At 36.6% G+C, this 24,465-nt stretch overlaps 2 protein-coding genes across 3 annotated transcripts in view; one reads left to right on the forward strand and one right to left on the reverse strand.

The window, feature by feature from the left end:
* Positions 1–56: 56 nt before the first annotated feature.
* Positions 57–19,021, reverse strand: LOC127517236 (putative helicase mov-10-B.1). Of its 2 annotated transcripts, XM_051902569.1 has the most exons (22): positions 18,755–19,021; positions 18,197–18,296; positions 15,426–15,628; positions 15,100–15,338; positions 13,827–14,076; positions 13,595–13,717; positions 13,305–13,464; positions 12,508–12,662; positions 11,919–12,092; positions 11,644–11,791; positions 11,324–11,491; positions 10,475–10,572; positions 10,272–10,369; positions 10,073–10,171; positions 9,888–9,990; positions 6,619–6,736; positions 2,978–3,169; positions 2,162–2,233; positions 1,951–2,076; positions 1,778–1,866; positions 1,549–1,667; positions 57–1,129 (listed from the first exon to the last, which is right to left on the reverse strand). In XM_051902569.1, exons 1-22 carry the CDS (start codon positions 18,904–18,906, stop codon positions 1,068–1,070), a joined length of 3,048 nt encoding a protein of 1,015 aa, XP_051758529.1. In that variant the 5' UTR covers positions 18,907–19,021; the 3' UTR covers positions 57–1,067. The 2 variants fall into 2 exon arrangements, with proteins under 2 accessions (XP_051758529.1, XP_051758530.1); XM_051902570.1 differs by lacking the exon at positions 18,197–18,296 and having other exon boundaries at positions 18,755–18,995.
* Positions 19,022–21,169: 2,148 nt separating this feature from the next.
* The window catches only part of wnt2bb (wingless-type MMTV integration site family, member 2Bb), a 36,759-nt gene continuing 33,463 nt past the window's right edge, over positions 21,170–24,465 (forward strand). Inside the window, exon 1 of the mRNA XM_051904293.1 lies at positions 21,170–21,341. Coding sequence (XP_051760253.1) covers positions 21,340–21,341 — 2 coding nt within the window. The 5' untranslated portion in view covers positions 21,170–21,339. The remainder of the gene's footprint in view (positions 21,342–24,465) is intronic.

Consider the following 24,465-nt stretch of genomic DNA (forward strand, 5'->3'; position numbering starts at 1 on the left):
ATATTCAAGGGAAAAACAACTAAATAATTCATTAGAAAGGAAAAATACAAAGTACATTTTCATTTTCATTTTCATAGAATTTTTTTATTTATTTTCTGGCTACCTGTCATGGCATGCAGTACATTTTGGAGTCTGCCTTAAAACAACTCACTGTGAGAAACCAAGATTTAAGCCAGAAAAGTATCTGTAATGCCTAGTTCTGAGTATGTTGATAGGGTTGATAGAAGAAGCACATTATTAACATGGCTCCAGATTGTACACTGATTTATAATTAAACATGAGGTCCTCCATTACACAATATTTTATTTACTTCAGTCAAAAGTCTCTGAAATTAAGTAAACATTTTTTTAATGATGTGATTGACAAAGCACTGATGTAAACTTCATTTGCAAATTTCCAAACAAACCAATGGGAACACAATCAAAACCATTACCACCATGAATTATTAAGCATTATTAAATGGAATGATGTGTGCTGTATGAAAGTTTTATGAAATAAGGCACTTCATTTAGTGATTTATCAACCACTGTGCTCATGTGCTCATATTTATCTAATGCATCAAAACATATAGACAACATTGCATACAAAGCCCTGAGATTAAAGGACAAGTTTGCAGATTTTCAACCAGCTTTGTATTGTTACAATGTCGATAGTATATGTAAATGAACAACGTTTACTTTTTTAATGTTACCTGCACCCAGATCTCCCGGTTTATTTGTCAGCAAACATTTGAGAGCTCCAGGGCTTTTGTTAAAACTACAGTGCACTGTAGTGTTGAAGTTTCCCTATCTTTCTAGGGAAAACTACAGCTCCTTTTCTCTGTTGTTGTGTATACATTTTAAAAACTGCCTTTCTAGTTTCCATTTCATAGACAGACTTTTTAAAGTTTTATTGAAAACCTATCTTGACAACAATGAATTACCAATTTAATGCAATGTTTATATATCACATTTTTGCTTTAAAATTAAGCTTCTAAGTTTAAAACTTTTCCAGTTTAACTTCAGAAAGGGGTGTGCTTATGCTAATGAGAACCTGAGTGGGAGGGGCTTTAATAATGGCACTTCATTTTAATGTTCATGTCTCCATGCAGGATTTTCATATTGCTGAACCACACTCTCCTCTGTTTCCACTAGGGGGAGAAAGAATATGATATTGAGCACTTGGTTTACATGATTTACTGTACATTCAATCCCAACAACAACAACAACAACAAAAAACTATAAACAAAGTAGGTGTACAGTTGTGTAGCTTAAAATACACTACTGTTTAAAAGTAAAACTGACCCCAAACTTGAGTTTTGAATGTGCGGTCACACTAGGCTTTAGGTACACAAAATTACTTCTGGAAACAGGATGTGATGTCATTGGGCCATTTAAATAAATAATCAATTATAAATACAGTAAATTCAAAATGTTTAAATTTATCTCTTTATGAAAATTCACTGATAAGAGTTCACTATACTTGAATGTGAGCGAAAGACTACCTTGATGGAAGCAAATGAAGAGCGAAGTCTAGTGTGACCGCACTTTAACTAAGGCCATCTCTTACCTGTGATCTCCTCGTGGATGTTTAGAGCGATCAGACGCTCAACAACCTCCTCTGTTCCCTCTAAGTTGGAAATATTATATCCAGTATAACCTTCCTTCTCAATGCAGTAATTAATAAACCTACAAACACAATTGAGAAAAAAAAAAAAAAAAAAACTCGCTAGTCCAGAATACATATGAGAAATATTTGATATGTATTTCATTCATATGTTAGTTGGCAGTTTATATACCTGTCCCAGGTTGCGTCTGTTTTTAGAATGATGGGGTTTCCCACCATGATCAGCAGGGCTTTTGCTCTCGTCACCGCCACGTTGAATCTCTGGAGGAGAGAATGAAAGTGGTGGGCCAACTTTTTTTTCTAGGATTTGCTGTGTTGTATCGTCTACTGTGTGTGAAATACTACCTTCTCATTCTTGAGAAACCCAATATTGAATGTTTCATCCAAAGTGAAGAGTTCCTTGCTGCTGCGAACAGTTGACACAATGATCACTTTCCTCTCTTGGCCTTGAAACTCCTCCACGGAACCAACCTACACAACATGTACAGCAGTCATTTTTTGCTCACGTGTCCTGACAAGGATGAGAACCAAGAAGAGTGCTCGGGCGCACACTGACCTTCAACTCTTCAATGCCTGTGCAGGATTTAAGCTCCCTGGTAATTCTGATGGCTTTCCTGATTTTCTCAACCTGTAAAATTAAAACAATGTTGAAAAATGGTATACAATGATTTAAAAATAAATAAGAGAATGATAATGATAATTCAAAAGTTGGCAGCAATCTATGTGATAAGAAAACAGTAGAAAAAATGTGTAGATATTTATGATTGTCCAAAAGTAATAAGTATAGACTATTTCAGGGATATTCACTAACGTTCAAATGTTGGGGTTAGTATTTTTTTTTTTTTTTTTGGTAAGAAATTAATGCTTTTATTCAGCATGGATGCATTAAATTGATCAAAAGTGACAGTGAAGACTTAATGTTACAAAAAAAAAAAAATTCTAGTTCAAACGAATGCTGTTATTTTGAACTTTCTATTAATCAAAAAATACTAAAAAAAATGTATCACGGTTTCCACAAAAATATTTAGCAGTTTCAACTGTTTTCAACATTGATAATAATGTGTCTTGAGCACCAAATCAGCATTAGAATGATTTCTAAAGGATCATGTGACACTGAAGACTGATGCTGAAAATTCAGCTTTGCCCTCACAGGAATTTTTACAGAAATTTTTAAACTATATTAAAATAGAAAAATGTTATTTTTAAATTGTACTGTAATAAAATTTCACAATATTAACGGTTTTACTGTAGCATAACTTTCAAAATTATTTAAAAAAAGTTATGGTAGTGTATCTCTATTCCTCAAATTTCTTGAGGGTTTACTTGCTGCTAACTGCATTTTGAAGCCAAGCTGTTAAAAATTCATTTTCACCTGTTTCCTGTAGGGGGCGATAATGCCAATCTCTTTGGGGGAGATTTTTGCAATGCCTTTCTTGGCCTGTGTCAGGAGCAGCTTCTTCAGGTAGTCCACGATGATGTCGATTTCAGAGGTGTTGAAAAAGGAGGGGCTGTTTGACTCTCTGTCATCCTTTCCAATCACTCCATGGAAAATCACAGGAAATCCCTAAAAAAGTAGCACAGACCAGAGCAGAATGTGTCATTTCCAGAAGGTACAAAAAGTTGAGAAAGAAGTGAAAACATACTAAAATTATCAGTGAAACCCAACAACATGATTAAAAAGGGACCTTGGTTTTGAACTTTAGACATTAGCAGAGTAACATCAGCATTACAAACACAAGTAGAGGCTGGCTGAGGAAAACATCCTTAAGCGCCAAATGTAGCCATACAACCAAGCTCAAGAAGACCATTATTTCAGTTTGTGTTCTTCACATTCCTTACACTAATGAATGCTGTGTGTGCATGAGTGACCGCATAACGCATAAAACGGAAATGCTCAAAATGACACATGCACATTAACTCGATTCATTTGGGGACTAGTTTTTCCTCATTTAAGCAGACAGGAGCCCAGAAAAGAGGTTTGTGTGTCAAAGCAGGACATATGTTTACTATAAATATACTTTGAAAATTGCACCTATAGGGGGTGCTACAACTGAAAAGCCTTGACGCCGCAACCATATGATCAGTGAAGTTGAAAATTTCTTCTTCATTGGTGGATGCCAAACATACCCACTCATATGCCACAAAATTATGTGATGTCAAGGAAAACATTACAGCCTAAGTTAAATTAATAAGATATTACAAATAATTTGGTAGTAAAACGTAAAGTGTTGCGCATTTTATTGGTGCAGAGATGAGTATGTATATTTTGTAACATTTGAAACTGCTTTTTATTACTTAATTAAAAGCATCACAATTACTAAATTGTGTTGCCTGATACATAGGGAATACTGAACAGGCATAAGTTTATTTTAAAGTGAAAAGTAAGTGCAACTTCTTTTGGGTAATCAAAAGTTTTACACTCACTCACTACACACGGTCTACATGACCACTTAAAGGGATAGTTCACCCAAAAATGAAAATTCTGTCATCATTTACTCACCCTCAAGTTGTTCCAAACCTGTATAAATTTCTTTGTTCTGCTGAACACAAAGGAAGATATTTTGAAGAATGTGGGAAACTGAACAGTTTTGGGGCACCATTGACTTCCATATTTTTTTTTCCTACTATGGAAGTCAATGGTGCCCCAAAGCGGCCTGGTTACAAACATTCTTCAAAATATCTTCCTTTGTGTTCAGCAGAACAAAGAAATTTATACAGATTTGGAACAACTTGAGGGTGAGTAAATGATGACAGAATTTTCATTTTTGGGTGAAACTATCCCTTTAAACACTACAGGAAACATACAGGAAATACATCATGTAATAGACAAGTGGTCAAGAGCAAGACTTCAAGTGTGGGTATCGGCACAGACACGTATCTTCTAATCGGCTACATAAAAAACACGGCCGCCAGCAGCCAATCAAATTTCTAGCTAATAATAAAAATAATAATAACAACTTGTAATGGCTAATAATGTCAAATCTGATTACGAAATCATATATATATAAATCTGCCACAAGGTAGCACTATATTAAGCAACTTTACATTTTCAATAATAACCTTTTTACTAGTTAGTAGACAAGACTGCCAGTGCAAACAACCCCAAGTTTTCTCCCTTTTGTAAACATTTAATAACACTCAATTTTGAGTGACTGTTAAGATGCTTTCTTAGAATGTAGCAGCCAATGTAGTCAGTGTTACTGTTAAACTTTGAGTGCGCAGTTCGCCATCACTCGGTTATGGAAAACAAACGAAACGTTGCTCAGTGCTTATTTCTCTCTTCAGCAGCTTTATTCAGCATAACTTGAACAAGCATCAGCTCAGTACAACATAACAGCGTCTTCCGTCACAATGTAACGTCATCACGTTCAAACCGTAATACCTCTAAATAAAACAATAGGCAATTCGGCTGATACCGTAATACAATGTGTAAGAGTACAATACTTTAACAGTTACCAACTTTATGACATCATCTAGCGACATTTAGCGACTTTTTGGGCAGGCTTTAGCTACTTTCCTTTGAAAATAGTTTAAAATAGCTAGATATGGTATTTATAAATGCTTACTTTGCTGTCTGTTCTAAAGATGTCAAAACCACAATGCGGCTGTAGGGAACAGCACATTCCAGGGCCCAGTTTATGGCTGGGCCCTTTTCTGTCCGTAACAGTGGACAAAGGATTTCTACATTTTGATTGGATCTTGGTGGACTAACACAAACAAACTGTCCAGCGCCATCAGATAAAGATGCTAGGACAACAGCCAGACACCTCTTAAAGGGCAAGAAGAAGACCTCTGGTACGAAGCCTGGGAAGGACAGGACTTCTCATTGGTCCCACATGCAGTTTCTGACCTTCACCCATCTAGAGACTAATTCCTAAGGTTGGACTGTGACTGCCATAAAAATTCCTCAGGACCTCAGCAGCAGTGGGTGAAACAAAGAGAGACCACAATGATCCATCCAAATCCATTCATAACTATGTTTGGAAACCTTGAAACTGATGTAATCTACACACATCCATTTCATACTTATTCACAGAAATAAGTATTCTCAGTGACAGCTATTTGTAATGCAACATCTTCAGCTGTTAATTTGCAAATGAATGAATGAATGCATGGCAGTTCAATCTTTTTCCATCATGTTTGGTCTATATTTGTTTAGAATATTGCCAAAGGTATTCTGGTGGTGGTTTGGAAAGTGAGAAATGCATTGGTAAACTTCAAAGACACTTTTAAGTTTTCTAACTGTGCTTTATGCAAATGAGTTCCACAGGGGAAAGAGGGATGGGCCACACTGTGTGTGTGTCCCCTCTGATGCCAGCAGCAAATCGCAGCACTGGAATGGAGAAGCACCAAACTGCAATCTTCTCCTCATCAGAAAGGGATAAAGACACTAACAGATACATTTTCGTTCTGAGTCTGTCCTGTAAGGGCAGAGACACTAACAGATACAAGACCGTTCTGAGTCTCCGGTACAAGAGGAGTGGTCATCTGATGTACTCATAACCACACCTTAAGTGACGTATGATCCAAAAATCACAACGTCAGCGGTGACGTGAGTACCAATCCCTATTTTACTTAGTGTCCTTGGGTGGGTGAAAGTAAAATCACGTCTATCTATTTTTGTCTGTCTATTTATGCAGCTGTAGCAGTTGACCAGGTCACACCGACCCAGCTGTTACACCAATGTATGACCTAATGGATAGTCCACTTGACCTTTCTTATCTGACCTAAACACAGGTATAGGAACATTTCCTGTATATATGCTCTTGCCCTTTTATTTTATTTATTCTGAATTCTTTCATTTATTTCATTTGAATTTTGTGTTTAATTATTAAATGTTTGACTAATATTTACTCAAATTTATTCTTCATTTGTTATTTCTTTATTCTTTAAAAAAAGAAATCTCACTTCCTGGTCTGACTGGATCTCACCGCATCATAACCTAATCAAAATATATTGTCTTGATGTTGTTGAAATGCAGTTTATAAGGCTTGTGTGTTTAGGATGCCTCACTCTTTTGGGCAGGTGCTCCCAGTTGCAGTACTGGTTAGAGCTGATCTCATCTGCACATGCCAGCAACTCCCCATCATAGAACAGCTCATTAGGAACCTTCAGAATGGATGGATGAGACCTGAAGAGACAGAGAGAGAGAATGAAAAATGGTAAATAGAGAATTAAAAAAATAAAGACTTATTACAGACTTATTCAGACACTGAAGTCTCATTTTAAATGTACAAAAAAAAAAAAAAAAAAACATCTGTGTTTTTAAGATACTGTGTCAGTTTTGTGCTAAAAAAAATTAACTACATCTGATTAGGGATACATAATCAAGTGTTCCGGACACTTATTTTGGATTGGGCCTATCCCAGTCTATTATACTCAGATTGGCTTTTCCCGAAGTTTTCATATGGCATCCTGTCCTCTGAAGACTTGTGACTAAATAAAGGTTTCTAGTACCTTTTTCCATTCTGCATGGCAAAAACCCAAACACACACCAGCTTCCTCTGTTTCCCCATGTTCACTCATGGTCGGGGGTGAAATTTATGTTCAAGGTATTTTGTTTGCTTCTTTATAATGGGTTGTGCCCCTATCTTTGCTGAGCATAGTTCTCTGTTACTAAGCAGATAAGGTCTTATACTATTACTGGCTACAAGTCAAAGCAACTAAATCAAAAAGACAAATGGCTCTAGCTGGTATGTGTGCCTCATTCATAACCATCTGTACTCTCTCCCAACAGAGGTCTAGGAATTTTTGATCTGCTCTATACATCTCTGAAACTTTCTCTAAATATATCAGATTTTTTTCCAGACAAGTTCAAACGAGTTCAGCCTTGAGGCCCTTTTGCATGTTCCATTCGGTTGTTATAGTATATTTTTATTAGACATTTCAGATATATTTGCAAAAAGGGCCACTGTGGCTAGTGGTTTTCACTGGCCACAATTTTGACATCGATACCATAGGGAAAAATTGCCATATAGATAATTTTTAATATTATCTCATAATTTGGCCGCAGAATAATTGGGCTGCTGTCACTTTAAGACCTGACGCACGGATCCATTATATTGTTAAACATGTTTTCTTTCTCAACTGTTTACATTCACTTAAAACATTACTTGACTGACATTATTTTGTGTGTATTTGACTGTTTAAGTGCAATAAGCAGCGAAAAATAACTCAATTTAGTACTGAGAGGTGGCTTTATGTGCATGCACTTTGTGTGAGAGCACGAAATCTGCTCAGAATGAGTAAAATTATGCGCAATACGCGCTATTCCATGCCAAAAATTAAACCCTGTATCACATAAACAATATTCATCTGGAGAAAATGAAACAAGTGAGTAAGGGGAGGCGGGTTTATGTGTCAACTCGCTGTCAGAGAGATGAAAGAGAGAGAAAGCGATGCTGCTATCTTTTATCTGTTCTGCAGAAAATGAGTAATGGAAGTGTTTCAGATATTTCAGTATGGATCTGTATCGAAAAAAAAAAAAAATCAATATTTTTGACAACACTACATTGCACTAAGTTTATTATTTCAGATGCCTTTTTAAAAGACTATTGAAAAATGTATATATTATATATACAATTCAACCCTCCAAAGTGGCTAGTAGGAGTGACTGTGTTACACGGGTTGGTGGGAGTTAATGTTGAGCCCTCTTTGCAGAATATCTGAACGGCCTCTGTGACTTCAGGCCTCTGTGATTTACAATATCCATCTCCCTTTAGCTGAACTTGCCATGAACTTGCAACTGCATAAGGATAGCAAGCTCTTCTTTTGGCCTTCAAGATATGGGTAACAAAGACTGCACAATGACACTGAAGGTCTCACCTTAGTTGAACTTGCACCTGCATAATAGTAATCTCTTCTTTGGCCTTCACTATTAGGGAGTAGCTAGAAGATTTGATAAAAACTGTGGATGTGCTAATTTAAAAAAAAGAGTTGGAAAGTGCCCAACTGTATGTTTTTGGGCAGACTGTCTGAAGATGAAAATAAGAGGCAAACAAAGGCATTGATCAAAAACAGTATAAACATGAGAGTTACGAGTGTAATTGTTAGACGTTCTGCAGGCATATCGGCTTTGTTGTTTGAGCGATTTCTTGCAAGGGGAAGACTTTTCCACGACAATGTACTCCATCAAGCAGGTTCCATTAGTTAATATTAGTTAATGCAATCAGTAACATTAACTAACAATGAGCAATACATTTGTTACAATATGTGTAAATCTTTGTTAATGGTAGTTATTAATGAAAATGTAACTATTCATAGTTAGTTCATGTTAGCTCAGGTCCATTAAATGCTATTAACAGATACAACTTTTGATTTTAATAATGTATTAGTAAATGTTGAAATTAAACATTAACTTAGATTAACAAATGCTTTAGAAGTCAGTTTCACTGTTAGTTCATGTAAACAAATGTAGTTAGCTAATGTTAACAATTGAAACCTTATTAAAAATATGACCCTGGACCACAAAACCAGTCATAAGGGTCAATTTTTTGAAATTGAGATTTATACATCAGAAAGCTGATAAATAAGCTTTTCATTGAGGTATGGTTTGTTAGAATAGGACAATATTTGGTAGAGATACAACTTTTTGAAAATCTAGAATCTGAGGGTGCAAAAAAAATCAAAATACTGAGAAAATCGCCTTTAAAGTTGTCCAAATGAAGTCCTTAGCAATGCATATCCACTCACAAAAATATTTTTTTTATATGTTTTCAGTAGGATATTTACAAAAATTCATGGAACATGACCTTTACTTAATATTCTAATGATTTGGCATAAAAGAAAAATCGATAATTTTGACCCATACAATGTATTGTTGGCTATTGCTACAAATATACCTGACATATGACTAGTTTTGTGGTCCAGGGTCACACCTTTTTGTTGTTGTTTTAACAGTCATGGGGCAGTCATGGCCTAATGGTTAGCGAGTCAGACTGGTAACCCGAAAGTTGCGGGATCGATTCTGAATACTGGCAGGAAATGACTGAGGTGCCCTTAACCAAGGAACCTAACCCACCAATCGCTCCCCACGCACCACAGCAAAATGGCTGCCCACTGCTCTGGGTGTGTGTCTCCATGGTTTGCAGTGTGTGTGTTCACTACTCACTACTCCTAACTTGGATGGGTTAAATGCAGAGGACAAAGTATGGGTTACATGTTTCCTCTGATGGACCATAATTATTTAGGGCTTCCTTGAGACCAACTAGTCAACTAGTCAGTCAGACAACTAGTCAATTCGTAGTTTTGTAAATTACGTCTCTGGATTATTCAGACTTTACCTGTAGTTCCGCAGCAGTTTGGTGACATAACGGTTGTCGTATCCTGTAGTACCTTTCTGATAAAGTTCATTCTTTGTCATCAGCCTCTCCAGCAAAGAAAGACCTACAAACACATTTATAATGCAAGTTACAGTAAGAAGAGTCTATACTTTATGTGTGTGTGTGTGTATTCATCTGTATCTCACCCAGTCCGTATTTAATGGCAAAAGGAGATCTCAGGATTGGTCCCAGCTGCTTGGGATCTCCAGCCAAAACAAGCTGCCCAGTCTCTGCTTTCAACAGTCCTAAACACACCCACACACAATGATAGACAGAGAAATGTTACCACAGACTCTAATTAAACATCTGACCGTTTTCACAATGTTATTCTGTAAATTGTTCCACCTCCCACACTGATGATGGTCTCTGGCTCCACAGCATGTCCTGCCTCATCCACAAAGATGTGAGAAAAATGATCCACAGGAAAATCCCCACTGACCAGCCTACCAACACACATACACACACATAAACACTCTTCAGCTTTTGGCTGCTATGTGTATGTGAGAGAGAGCAAGTCTGTTGTGTTTGTACAAGATGACACCCTTCACCTGCCTGCGGTGACAAGAGTGCTGACCAGAATCTTGTGGGACATTAGATCCTCTTTACATGGGAAAATAATCATTCCTTTTTCCACATTACTGTTGTCCTAAACACACAAAAACACAATCAATGACAACAAAAACTATACACAACTAATTCTCAGAATGTTTCTCTATGTGTTGCCATGACTTAATACTAAAATGATCATAATATAAGATTATTAAATATAGCACATTATTTGGTAGATTTAAATTTGTTGAATATCTAAACTACTTATATTACATTTTAATGGGTTAAAATAAAACAATGTCAAATTCTGCATACATTTTGCTCTAATTAAAATATGCATTCACTGTAGCTGTTTTAAAAATGATTTATGAATACATTTATGATTAGATGTTTCTTACAGTATTTCAAAATGTTACACATTGAGCCATGTTAGCTCTGGGAAAAATCAAAGTGAACATTTTTACAACAACATTAACATTTTTTTCTTAGCACAAAGTACAAAAATGATTGCGAATAATGTGGCGTGATGCAAAGATATTTCTAAGTTAAGGCTGCTATTGTCATATTTGCAGTGTCATTTGAAATTTTTCAGTTGTAACTTGAAATTCCTTAGCTGAGTAAAACTAGAACTGAGTAATACAATCATAATATAATAATAATAATATTAATTTATATTTAGTTTAAATATTCATATTCAGTCCTTTTTTGTTTGAGGTTTTTATTTAAAAAATGAAAAGTAAAAATCTACTATTGTTATTCTATATTTTCCACCATAACTTCCCATTTTTATTGTGTTAATTTGATTAAAGCTTTAATTAATTAATAAATTAACTCACACAAGCACTAACCTGTAAGACTTGAGGGATGTCATTTGGATTGCGTGAGCTAGCGTAGAGTCTGTATATTTTACGTGCATCGACATGTTGACTAGTGATCAACTTTTCACACAGTTGATCAGCTGCACTGTTAGAAGGAGCGCAGGCTAGGATATAGGCAGTGGGTATATTCTTCTCCACCTGAGAGATGAAAGACAAAGAAAGAGAAAGAAGCAATCATAATAGCTTTTTAGCTTATTAAATAGTGCATACAGACACAGTGAGATAAGATGATTTGCATTTAGGTTTGTCTGTTGGGTGTGTGTTTAGTTGAACATGATAACTAGTTTTACCTGTTTGATGGCCTCCACTATCGTGACGGTTTTACCAGTGCCAGGAGGTCCAAACACCAAGTATGGTGCCGGCTTGGACGTACCGGCCACGATGTTACATACTGCAGTTTTCTGTTCATGGTTCTTCTCAAGCTGTTGATCAAAGAGTCTATAGACACACACACACTGTAATACTGTGTAAGCTGTAATACAGCTGTAATAAGCTGTAATACTTCAAAATCTTTCATTAAATATGATTTAGTAGCATACTTTCAGACCAGATGGGTCTTACTGACCTCAGTGCAGGTGGAGACACAGGGCTAATAGTCCTTGAGCCCACGGGGAACAGCACATCTCTGAGGTCGTGCTGAACCGCCTTGTGTACAGCTCTGTGTTGCAGTCTTAATGGGAGACGATTCACCGTGAACTCCACATGGAACTTCATATTATCTATGAAACCGTCAAGCAGCCTTTACATATAAAACATACACACATAGACACATAAAGTTTAAATGGTTATAAACTGGTCTACAAACAAATATGCAAAATGAGACCAAATGAACATGGCATAATATTTGTAAACCTTCAGTGTGTGTGGTTGAAGCATTAGAATGATTTCCTTCGTAACTCATTCTAATATGCTGATTTGCTGCTCAATAAACATTTCTTATTATTATCAATGTTGAAAACAGTTTGTTACCCTTAATGTATATAGGTTGGTCAGTATATGATATATGAATATGATCAGAATATGATATATTTTTCTCATTTTAAGGTTAATTTGGGAAAAACAAAGCTTTGTGTCTTGTAATTTTTAAGTGTGACCCTTTAAAATGCTCTTTAGCTTAAAGGCTTAGCCTGTCATAAACTCCACATACTTCATACCTTCTGGAGAAGCCCAGTTTGACCTGATCCAGTTCTACTCTGTGGACGTAGCCCTTGTATTTGGTCACAGTTGAGAAATTGACCTCCTCACTCTTGGTGAGAAGCAGATGATCTCCTCTCAGGACTGATGGCCTGTTCTCTGATACACCAGGGAGCTTTAAATCAAAAGATACACAAACAGACCGGTATCACTTTCAAACAAATATAAAAGTACATACTACTTGAAGAGACAGTTCACCCAAAAATGACAATCATGATGTTATATACACATATATATACACACACACACACACACACACACACACACTGCCATGCTGGCTAGATAGCATCCAGATATAAAAAGTCTATAAAAATCTCAACCTATTGAGTAATCAGCGAACTATTAACCTTGTGATTTTTGATTCTGATTCAGTAGTTTTGATCTAAATTTGCTCTGCCAGTAACCAGTAACCAGAAAGCTGTTGTGTAAACAACTGTGACATTGAGCACTTATCAGGATCAACTAAATCCTGGATTTTCAAAAGTATGTGAAGTTTTAAGTCTTTTTAAGAGACGTCTAAGATTTTTACACGGCAGTTTGTTATGTAAGGACATCGACTTTACATTTTCACACCCCTAAACATGACGCTGAACAAAACGAACTGTGATTGGTTGCTTTACATGTCAGTCAGATGGTCTCTTGGAAGGTCCTTGGTCAATGAAAGCTGCTCTGGAGTCCTTCTGCCATCAGTCTGATGGTCTGGCTACGCAAGACTAATCTAACACAATCACATGCTTTATTAACAGCTGTCACTCACCTCTAAGACCAGCAGTCGTCTGTCCTGGTCCTTTTTCATGGACACATCTTTTTTGTTATATCTCTTGATGTCCAGACGCATTTGATCCTCCTCCAGGTACAACAGTAAATCAAAGCGCTTATTGTAGTTAAGAAAACTCAGATCACTCTCAAGTAATGACCTAAAAACCACCAAACATACATAGTAAACAGTCACAATGGCTTTTACTATACATGCTCATGTAGAGACCTGATTCTGTATCATTCAGGGACTTGAAACAGGTCTCAGATCAACTGTAAAAAGCCACTAACTTTTGTTCCCGGAGCTGTACTCTGAGTCGGTTGACTTTCAGGACCTCGACTAAGTCAGAGATGTAAGAAGGAAGATGGTAAAGCTCCAGTGGCACCACTAATTGCAAGAAGTTTTGGGTAGAACTGCAAATGAGAGTAAAAACATGCAAATGAATGATTTCTGTACAAATATAAAAAGGCAAAAACAAAACAAAAAATATTTATTTCCGAAAAAGAGTGATTTTTCTCTCACCTCTCAGGTGGAATGCCCTCATCTATGTTGCATCTCATTGGCTCATTGGTCTCAAGCCTTTGAGGTTTGAATGGTTCTGTAGGACCCAGTTGAGCTGCAAGCTCAGACCTGCACACTGCCTCAATGAAGCGCACAATGTGGAAAGGACGGGTGGCGGACAGGGTATCTTTCTTAAACTCAAATGCCAGAGTGGCTAAATTAACTCCCATATAATCTGATTTAAATTTCAAGGTCACCTCATACGTTTCACCTTAAAAAAAAATGAGAGAGAGAGAGAGAGAGAGACAGTTTGGGTTCAAACCTGTTCAAACCTCCTTAGCACCACAGCTCAATCCATCATAGACACGTGTAGCAACCACTGCACCATGGCTCCAAAACATTTTTAACTTATAATATTCAAAATAAACTGTATCTGAAATCACATACTGTATAATAGATTCTACATTTGTGAACCTGAACCACAAAACCAGTCATAAGTTGCATGGTATATTTGTAGCAATAGCCAACACTACATTGTATGGGTCAAAATTATCGATTTTTCTTTTATGCCAAAAATCTTTAGGATATTAAGTAAAGACCATGTTCAATGAAGATATTTTGTAAATTTCCTACCATAAATATATCAAAAATTTATTTTTCTGAGTGGATATGCATTGCTAAAGACTTAATTTGGACAACTTTAAAGGCGTTTTTCTCAATATTTTGATTTTTTTGGACCCTCAGATTCCAGATTTTCCTAACAAACCATACATCAATGGAGAGCTTATTTATTCAGCTTTCAGATGATGTATGGATCTCAATTTCTAAAAATTAACCCTTATGACTGGTTTTGTGGTCCAGACTCACATTTGGTTTGAAGTACAATCTGTATAGCAAAAAACTGTGTAGAATTAATGTTAATCTGGATGTACTACATCCACCATGTTGTCACTGTCTTGTGACCTATGGCGTCAGTTGAGTTGCTTCACTGCCATTCACAAATCATCTCCCGTGGCCTCATGGGATAGTAAAGTGCCCATTGGATGTGCACTTCAGAATCTCACTAGAAGTAGTAGGTCATCAAGGTACTTTTCTCCTACTGTTCAATGAATACTATGAATTCAGACATACTACTCAGCTCACATACTGTTTTTTGCCTACTATATAATATGGAAGTAGGCATATTCAGAAGCAGGAAAAGTCACAGACTAGCATGCTACAGTACCAAATGTAGCCTCCAAAAAACACCAACACCAGTTTCTCTTGTATTGCTGTACAGTTTGGTTGCATTTACCTGGTTCCAGATGTAGTGGATTGTTGCGTGTGACTCTCCTGCTGTCTTCCAGAGTGAAACACTGCAGCCAGTGAAGAGCACTGTAGTATGTGAAGTACATAGCCTCTGTACCCGTGTTCTCCACAAACAGCTTCAGCTCATGAAAGTCTGCCCGATCCACAAAAAACTGGATTATACCATCCTCTATTTTCAGCTCTGAGGACACCCGTACTCCATTCTTATCAGCTATAAACACAGACCTGGGAAGGAAAATAGCAGCAACACTGTTTTGATATTCCAATGTATTTTCAGAGGTTTCTATCCACTATTCAAAGTGACCAGTTCACCTGTCTGTTTTCAGTTGCCGTAGGATGTCTTTTGCCAGTCTTCTCCTCGCTCTGACTCCACCCTCTGGCCCTGGATCTGACAGCGGGTCAGGATCCTGCGCACCAGCGGGTGGCGGTGACCTACCATTACTCAGAGGAGGAGTAGCTTGGTTTTGCTGTCTGCGATAGGGTCTATCCCATTGATCATGTGGCCTCACTCGGACCTAGAAATGCCACAATAGGGCTGTCAGTCTTTGCCCATTCTCAGTAACCCATTACATTATAACAGGGCTCAACAGTAATAATATAACAGTAATAGTATTTTTTTTTTTTTTTCCATTTTTGCTCAGTTTTGGTAATTGAAATTAGGAAATAAAATAAAATAGAAATATTAGATGAAATATACATACACTTAATCTTAAAAAACATTATAAAAGTTGCTTTGGTAACTAAATGAAATAAATAACTTGAAGTTAAAGTACTTTAATTACTAAAACTAAAACAGAAATAAAAACAAATTAAATAGAAAAAGAAATATGCAAAAAATAATAATGAAAAATAAATGACAAAAGCACATGAAATTAACAGTAAAAAGGTAAAATCAAAATGAAAACTGAAAAAATAAAAACTAATTTAAAATATTAATACTATGGTAGTATAGAAATATATTTATATTATATATATAATTTTTCATAAATATATTCTGCAATGTATTTTTATTTGCTAGAAATAATATTTATTTTTATTTTCATTAATTTCATTTTTCTTTCTATTTTTGTTTTCTTCACATTTTCTACAAAAAGAATATATATATATATATAATTTCTTCACAAAAAGATTTTTCAATCCAAAAAGCAAAATTCAACAAACAGGAAATTATACCGCTAAAATGTAACAGCATAAATTGATAAACTTTTGCTGGAAGATAATGGCATGTTGTTGTTTTGTAATTTTCATTACATTCTTACTGGTGCTTTTAAGGCTATCACAGGTCATTTTTACAATTTTGACAAATCCTCATCTGTTATCTTCTAAATAACAGTGACATATATTAATTTATCAGATGCTTTTATCCAAAATGTATAGATAATATTATCTGGTGACAAATCGGCAACAAGAATACAACACAGAAAACCAAACTTTCACCAAAAATCACAAATTGTCAGTGGCACCACAGCAGCACTGACCTGATAATGCAAGTGACTGTGGCATCAACTGACTCAAAACTGTCTCACACTTGCCCCACATTAGCAGGATATCCTTATCGTTGAGCCCTGTATAACCAGCTCGTATTTATAACAGAGCTATCTGACCATTTTTAATTGCAGGGTTATAAATTAAATTCCCCAGATTCGATAAGACATGTAATGGTCAATGATCTGGTGCCCTTTTGCAGTAACAGTGTTTACTCATTTTACTGTATCTTCGGCTAACACGGCTAACCTTTATTATATTCTTATTTTTAAAACAGCTGAGTGAATGTTGTGTATTTCTCTTTTACTCTGTCCTTTTACTGTGGCATTCCTCAAAGACAATTAGCATAACTCCTTTTCTCAAGAGGCACCGTTGACCTTGTCCGAAATGGCAGAATGGAAATTGTTATGGTTCTCTAACTGTATTAACATTCAGCAGACAGGGTGACTCAGGAAACTTCACAGATTTAGGATGTGCTGTCTTGAGTGTCTTGATTTAGTCTTTTCATCCACTGCCTTTTTCAAAATGAATTATCTTGAGTGATAAGTTGCAACCTAGCATATGACAGTTTTCTTGAATTGATACATATGCAAGATACTGAAATTACGTTGTTTTATGAAAGTATGGTGAAAGATTATGTGTAATTCAGTCACAGTTTCATTGTGACTGTGGCCCAGATGCAATCAGCTGAAACTGTGTCTGTAAAGGTGTGAACCAAATGGTCCACAGCATTCCTCAGGAACTTCCTGTAGATTGCAGGCTCTCCAATGGGAGGTCCTAACAGTATTGTTTGTAGCCATATTGTCTTCAGGTATAAGTTCTGTCCCACAGAGAGAACATTGGGAGAATTTAAGATTCTCAGAAGTGTTATGATACTTTGAAGGCCGACACACTAACATCGCTGCTGAAGAACTGTGCTACGCTAATACCTTCAATAAATTCTTCTCCCCACAAGAACTCTGGTCAAGCTTACATATTTTATATATCAAATCTAATACGTTGGCGTAATAACGGACATAAATATTGCACCTAAAGTTTAAGTGACAAATAACAATACAGAAACAATTCTTTGTTCACAGCATCATACGGGTAATGTTACAACTTCTCATACTGGAAAATTGCCTGAACTCATTTTAGACTACTAGTATTTTTGAAAACATCCTAAATACATGATCTCTAAAAAAAAAACTGTATGTGTGAACGGGGTTTTAGTGCATCTGATTAAAGGACTTTGAACCATAAGCTGGTCAAGATAACACTTAATCAATTAACTCTGGTCAAAAGTTTCATTTAGATGAAAATGAAACACCACAGGCTTCAAATTAAGACACAAGTATATTTGTTTTGCTTTCCAAAAACAAAAATCTTAGCATTACCGTTACAAACCATTTATATAAACCGTATGTAAATACGAGAAGATCAACTTTTATAAACATCCAGACTCTTTCTGGGTGTGTACCTATACCACAAAAAAACTCTTTATCACAAAAACCACTATAAGCATACTGCCATTGACAATACAGAAATCTCACTAAGTGGGCATCAGCAATAGAATTACAAACTGTCAGCCATTGGTAAATAAAAAGATGGTATCTTACATCCTCGTTAAAGAAAACATGTGTTCTGGTGACGCGCGCTTTTCTGCAGATTTTCAATGCAAATAGGACTGTAGAGAAGTTTGGGTCTTTGACTCCATCCCTGTGGATGAAAATTCATAAATATATAGGCGTTTATATAAAACTAAATGTTTTCATAATTGCCTCATAACAATATTTTTTGTGTCCATTCATTTTATTTGTCACACTAATTTCTGTTTTATTTTTTCATTGTTTTGACTCAATTTTCAGTAAATCAGTAAATTCAAAGTGAACAGGTTAAAACTTTAACTGCAGGTTAAAACTTTTAATTTTACATAAATCAAGAATTTAAAAGTTTAATTTAACTACTGGAAGAAAGAAAAACATGAAAGAAAAAAGTTTTCGATGTTTGTTTACACTGTACTGATGCACTTCCTCTATAAATAAATGTCTGTTTAAATAAATGTCTGTTTAAATGAATTGCAAAAATCGATAATTCCAGAGTACGTAAGTTGAAAAATTAATATAAGCAATAAAAAATAATTAAAATAAAACGTGGAAAACATATCAAATAATTACCTGTCTCGGAATTTTTCATTGTAGATTGTTTTGAGATCGTTTCTTTCAGTTATGGCTCTCCATTGGTTTTCCTCCAGCAGCTCTATGAAGTCAAATCCAACTGCGCGCACATCATCTCTAGACAGCTTCTTATTTCTGTTTCTCCTTGCCATGCTTGTTAACTTTGGTACCGTCAGCTCTTTACTGAAGTAGCCTACAGATAGAAAGTCGATTATGATATGCACTGGCTTATATGAAAGCGCAGCTGTTTCAGCGGAAGTGACCAGAACTGAGGAAACGAAACTTAAGATCTGTTACGGTTGGTATATTCTTCTACAATGAAAACGTAACATATGCTCTTCATTTACATCTGTTTATAAAGGAGCACTATGCAGGGAATGTAAAAAGCGCAAAATAAAATGAGTAATAAAAAGTACATTATTATAAAAAACTCTATCCAGGTGCTCGGAGAGGTAAAGTGCGCTCTCTGGTGGTCAGAGGGAACAGTGCTCCAAATACACACCAACTCTTGAAACGTAGTCTTGCAGGTGCAGAGCTATTTGTGCTATTCGTTTCTGATTTATTTGGGTGTATTTCATTTATATTGTCCATTTTGCTTATGCCTATAGAAAGGAATTCAGCCAATGATGTACATTATTATACAGGGCAGGGCAGTGTTTCACACAGGCCCAAACAGACCACTCGTTTTTTTAACTTCATTAAAAGACTCCCGGAACCGGCTCATTTATTCAACTGACAAGAGTCATTTGTTCATGAATCGGACTAGCGTAGCATTGTTTGTTTGTTTTTGCGTGTAGCCCAAGGACAAAATAAGAAATTTTTTTTGTTTTTTTTTGTTTTTTGCTGTTATTTTACTGCATCCCATCCCATTCGGAGACTAGAAACCCACATTCTCAGGTAAAATATAATTTTATTTTAAAAAGTGCTAAAGGTAACACTAGAAACCTACTGAAATGTTATGATAATAATAGGAAAATCGAAATTTATTCCCAGACCTCCCTCTTGAGAAAAAAAAAAAAAAAAAACAGCATATACTTGTTAGGTATGTTTTGAAGGATGGAAGCTGGTTTGAGCTGGTTTATGCTGGTCCTGAGCTGGTTTAAGCTAGTCAAGTGCTGGTCCTAAGCAACTAGCTCCAGCTCAGGACCAGCATAAACCAGCTCAAACCAGCTTCCATCCTTCAAAACATACCTAACCAGCATATGCTAGTTTTTTCAACAGGGCTATCATATGCATTAGTCTTGTTTCGGGTGACGTGGCAAGTCCATTGAGTTTTTGTCCTTCTTGTTCTTACAGTGACTTTTGGTTAGTAGAAAAATATTAAAACTTTTAGTATTTACGTATGTATACCTATAACCACATATTTTGGATTGAGGGTAATAGTATGGTGTTTGTAATCTCACTGAAAATCTTGAGCATGATATAATGAGGTGTACAAAAATATAATTCACAATATATTGCAAGCTGGAGAGAGAATGAAGTTTGCCAGGGATTTTAGGGACAGGTTAGAAAATAAGGGAAGGTAGTAAGGCTCTCTTTACTTTTCTTAAAGACACATCAGAGTGCAAAATATAGTAATTTATTTTCTCTTAAGTACATAAAGCCCTGATGTTGCACACCCCGGTACAGTAGGTGGTGGTAGACACATTGGTTGTGACCTGCCATTAAACTTGGAGAGAGAAAGAGAGAGGGTACTAGTAGTCATTGAAAAAAATCATATTTGACAATCTGTATCTTCCCCCTCTGGTGACTATATATAGCGCTTGTGCCTCGGAAGTTTCAGACTGATAAAATAATAATAATAATCTTTTTTTTTTAAGCACAAATGGCTGTAAAGTCAGTTGTATTCGTCTGGTCATTAATGTCAGCCCCCATGAAGTGACCCTCTTCATGTAAAATAAATAAACTTTTGTTAGGCTACTTATATGGAGTCTTCCTCTCACGTGTACATTAACATTTTTACACATAATGTTCACTGATGTAAAAATTGTTTAAATAAGTACACCTTTAAATGCAAAATTGATTTAATTTTGCCTTGAACAGGTATGTAGGGATGTGTTGCTCTTATCAAACACTAGATGTCAGTCTTAACCTTTTTTTTAAATGGCCAAAAGTCTCTTGTAAATAATCAAAGTTTTACCATTAAATGCATTTTATTGGACATTTATACTATATAGCCAGTTCTTCATTTACCAAGTCTAATATTTCTGACCAGTTAAAATTACTAAGTATCAGTAGGGGCCTATCTGCTGTATTGTTTTATATTCTCTACCCCCTATACACACTCTCTCTGCCTCTCACTGTGATAAAGGGTGATATGGGTGGATAGATGTTAAGAGTATGTCTGTCTGTGGTAAAGAGGATGCTTGAGGTTCTTATCAGTTCCTGCTTTTGCCTCTTATGACCCAGACAGACTGGAGAGCCCCTCTTCAGCTGCCTGCCCTCCCCAGGATGAGTGCACCCTGCCGGGCCAACACTCCATCGTTACACCCTTATCTCCACCTGTGGAGGAATTCTCCAGCCATATAAGCCGCTCTTCTACTACTGTGGGTGCGACAGTTGAGGCCAAGTGTGCTGTAGCCATCATGTGAGTGAGTGAGTGTGTGTGTGGGCATAGAAGTTTAAATGTAGGTTGTGCGTCTGTTTTGGGTCTCTTCCTCTGAAAAGATGTTAAAACTTCTCATCTCTTTCTGGCTTTGATGCTTTAAGACTCCATTTTTATAGACTGTTTGGACTGATAATCTCTGTTTACAAGCTTTACCTTTATTTACAGCGCTGTTTACGAGCTATTCTTCCTCTTAGTGTTGGGAAAGAGAGCAGGAAGGAGGAGGGAGAGTGGGAGATGAGTGGAGAGGAAAGAGTGTTTGTTGAGGAATGCAAAGTGGTGATGGGCAGGTTATGGTGTCTATGTGTGTTTGAGTGAGTGTGTATTGTAGATTGTAAAACTAGGAGAGTCATGAAAAGGTTAAGAGCCATGTTGTACTTCCCTAAAAAACTCATGATCAAAGGGGGGTCTGTCTGGTCCTTTTTCTATGTAACTCTGACTGTGACTGGAGCTGATTTCTTTCTTGTATAACTAAGACTTCCATCCATCACAGTGACATGAGCTGATCCCTTTCTCTGTGACAGTGACCCAACTCCTAAGCTGATCTCTCTCCTTGAGCAGATCCGTCTTTTGTCGCAGTGATTTGAGCATATGCATATCTGTCCTTGAGCTGATCACAATTTCAATACAGTGATTAGAGCTGATCTCTCTATCATTGATTTGACCTGATCCCTTTTTGAGTGACAATGATTTAAGCTAATTTCTATTTTTTGTGGCAGTGACATGATGATTCCTATCATTGAGTTCATCCCCCTTTCAGTGACAGTGATTTGAGCTGCTATCTCTCCTTGAACTGATCCCCTTCGGTGAGTTGATCCCCATTTTCTGTACAGTGATTTGAGCTTTCTATCAGTGTCATTGTTTTGAGCTGATCTCTTTTGCTCCGTAAGGGTGGGACAATACACCTATTTGATACTACCATGATACTTGTGTGCTGATACGATATGTATTGTGATTTTTAAGAATTGCGATTCTACAAGTATTGTGATTCGATATTGCTATGTATTGCGATTTTTGTTTGCTTTTTTAACTCTAGACCATGGGGAAATGTTGAATGATACACTTATAATGATGGTTCAAGTCATATATCCGTAGATGTCTCTCCGTCTGCCATTTTTCACTTTCTCGTGTCCACTAGTAAGAGATATGACGTCACGTAATACTCACAGATACGACACATATCGCCCTCTGCTGAAATAAAAGAGGTAACTTTCCTCTGCCTCGTCTATAAGCAAGGACTAAAATAAAGCAATTTAATATGAATTAAAGGGTTAGTTCACCAAAAAATGAAAATAATGTAATTTATTACTCACCCTCATGCTGTTCCACACCCGTAAGACCTTTGTTCATCTTCGGAACACAAATTAAGATATTTTTGTTGAACTCCGATGGCTCAGTGAGGCCTGCATAGCCAGCAATGACATTTCCTCTCTCAAGATCCATTAATGTACTAAAAACATATTTAAATCAGTTCATGTGAGTACAGTGGTTCAATATTAATATTATAAAGCGATGAGAATATTTTTGGTGCGCCAAAAAAAAACTAAATAATGACTGTGATGGCCGATTTCAAAACACTGCTTCATGAAGCTTCGGGGCGTTATGAATCAGCGTGTTGAATCATGATTCGTATCACGTGTCAAACCGCCAAACTGCTGAAATCACGTGACTTTGGCGCTCCGAACCCTTTAATGCCCATTTCAGAGGAGTGATTCAAGCTGTTCTCTATGTCAGTGACAGTGATTTGATCTCTGTCAGAATCTGTCCACCTAATATGATAACAAATAACAAATATAACTGTTCACTTAACTGTTTTAAGGTTTGCCAGTTTGGACATTCAAGCGATTTAGATGATCGGATGTGTATTATATCGAGCTACCGTGCTCGCGCAGCTGCATTGTGGCACGAACACTCAAACAAACAGTAGCTGCACAAAACGTGAAGATCGCGCACACTGAGAGGAACAGCAACTTGTCAGCGCTGTCCTGTGATTTCTCTCTAAAGTAGCTTAGAAACTCAAAAGTTATTATAGCATATATTTTTCTACTTTGAAGTAACTACTTACAACCCACAGCTTCACAATTAATAGAGAGACAGTATGACTAATTCACACACGCAATCGCTCTCATTACATAGGCCTACTGGTACTGTGCTAATTTATCTTTATCTGATTTACAACGAGCAGAAATCTGTAAGAAATGTTACGAACCATAGATAAAATAACTGTTGAAAGTGAACTGTTATGTCAGAGCACTCTTTCATTAGGAAAAAATATCCCACCTTTAATAGTCAAGCATATTTACAGTACAAACCTTGTAAGTGAACTATGAGGGCAGAAAAAAGAAAAAGAAACAAAATAATCGTTCACTAATCGTAATCGAGGTAAAATGTTCAATTAATCGAGGTTTTGATTTTAGGTCATAATTGTCCAGCCCTACTCTCTATATCAGTGGTTCTCAACTCCAGTCCCCGGGACCCACTGCTCTGCACATTTTGTATGTCTCTCTTATCTGACACACTCAGTTCAGTTCTGAATCAGGTGCGTTAAATAAGGGAGACATACAAAATGTACAGAGCAGTGGGTCCCGAGGACTGGAGTTGATATGACTGACCTTAGCAGATCTCTCTCCTTGAGCTGACCCCCCTTTCAATACAGTGATTCATGAGTTCACACGTAATCAGATAGAGTAAAGAGTTTGCATATTTGGCGTGCTGTCCTAGGGGAGGGCTCCTAGCTCGGAATTTGGTCTGAACACAGAGTCCCCCCCCCCCCCCCCCCCCCCCCCCCCCCCCCAATATACATGGCTGGGATAGGAACAGTTGAGAGTGAGGAGTTGGGGTGGTGGAGGGATGCTGGAAAACTGTCATGGGACAGAGATAAGTTAGCTATAGGCCTCCTCTTGTGCTGATTGGTTAGATTATCTGAGAAGAGATGTTGTTGCAAGAGGTAGGGGAAGTTATTTTGATTAAACATTACAAGGGCATATGAAGTGTAAAAAAATAATAATAATAATGACGTGCGTGGATAAATCATTTATAATAAATACTGCAATATTCCTAAAAAAAAAAGAAAAGAATTTTCAATTTTGAAGCTGATTCCTCTCTT

Source organism: Ctenopharyngodon idella, chromosome 8 (genome assembly GCF_019924925.1).
Source record: "Ctenopharyngodon idella isolate HZGC_01 chromosome 8, HZGC01, whole genome shotgun sequence".
Classification (NCBI taxonomy): domain Eukaryota; kingdom Metazoa; phylum Chordata; class Actinopteri; order Cypriniformes; family Xenocyprididae; genus Ctenopharyngodon; species Ctenopharyngodon idella.

What these genes read in the sequence shown, in the direction of transcription:
- LOC127517236 (XM_051902569.1), bottom strand. Translation starts at nt 18,906, where the DNA reads ATGGCAAGGAGAAACAGAAATAAGAAGCTGTCTAGAGATGATGTGCGC. An exon ending in GTACAGCTCCGGGAACAAAA is followed by an intron (nt 13,465 to 13,594) that starts GTTAGTGGCTTT and finishes GGTGGTTTTTAG; the next exon opens with GTCATTACTTGAGAGTGATC. An exon ending in GTGTCTCCACCTGCACTGAG is followed by an intron (nt 11,792 to 11,918) that starts GTCAGTAAGACC and finishes GTGTGTCTATAG; the next exon opens with ACTCTTTGATCAACAGCTTG.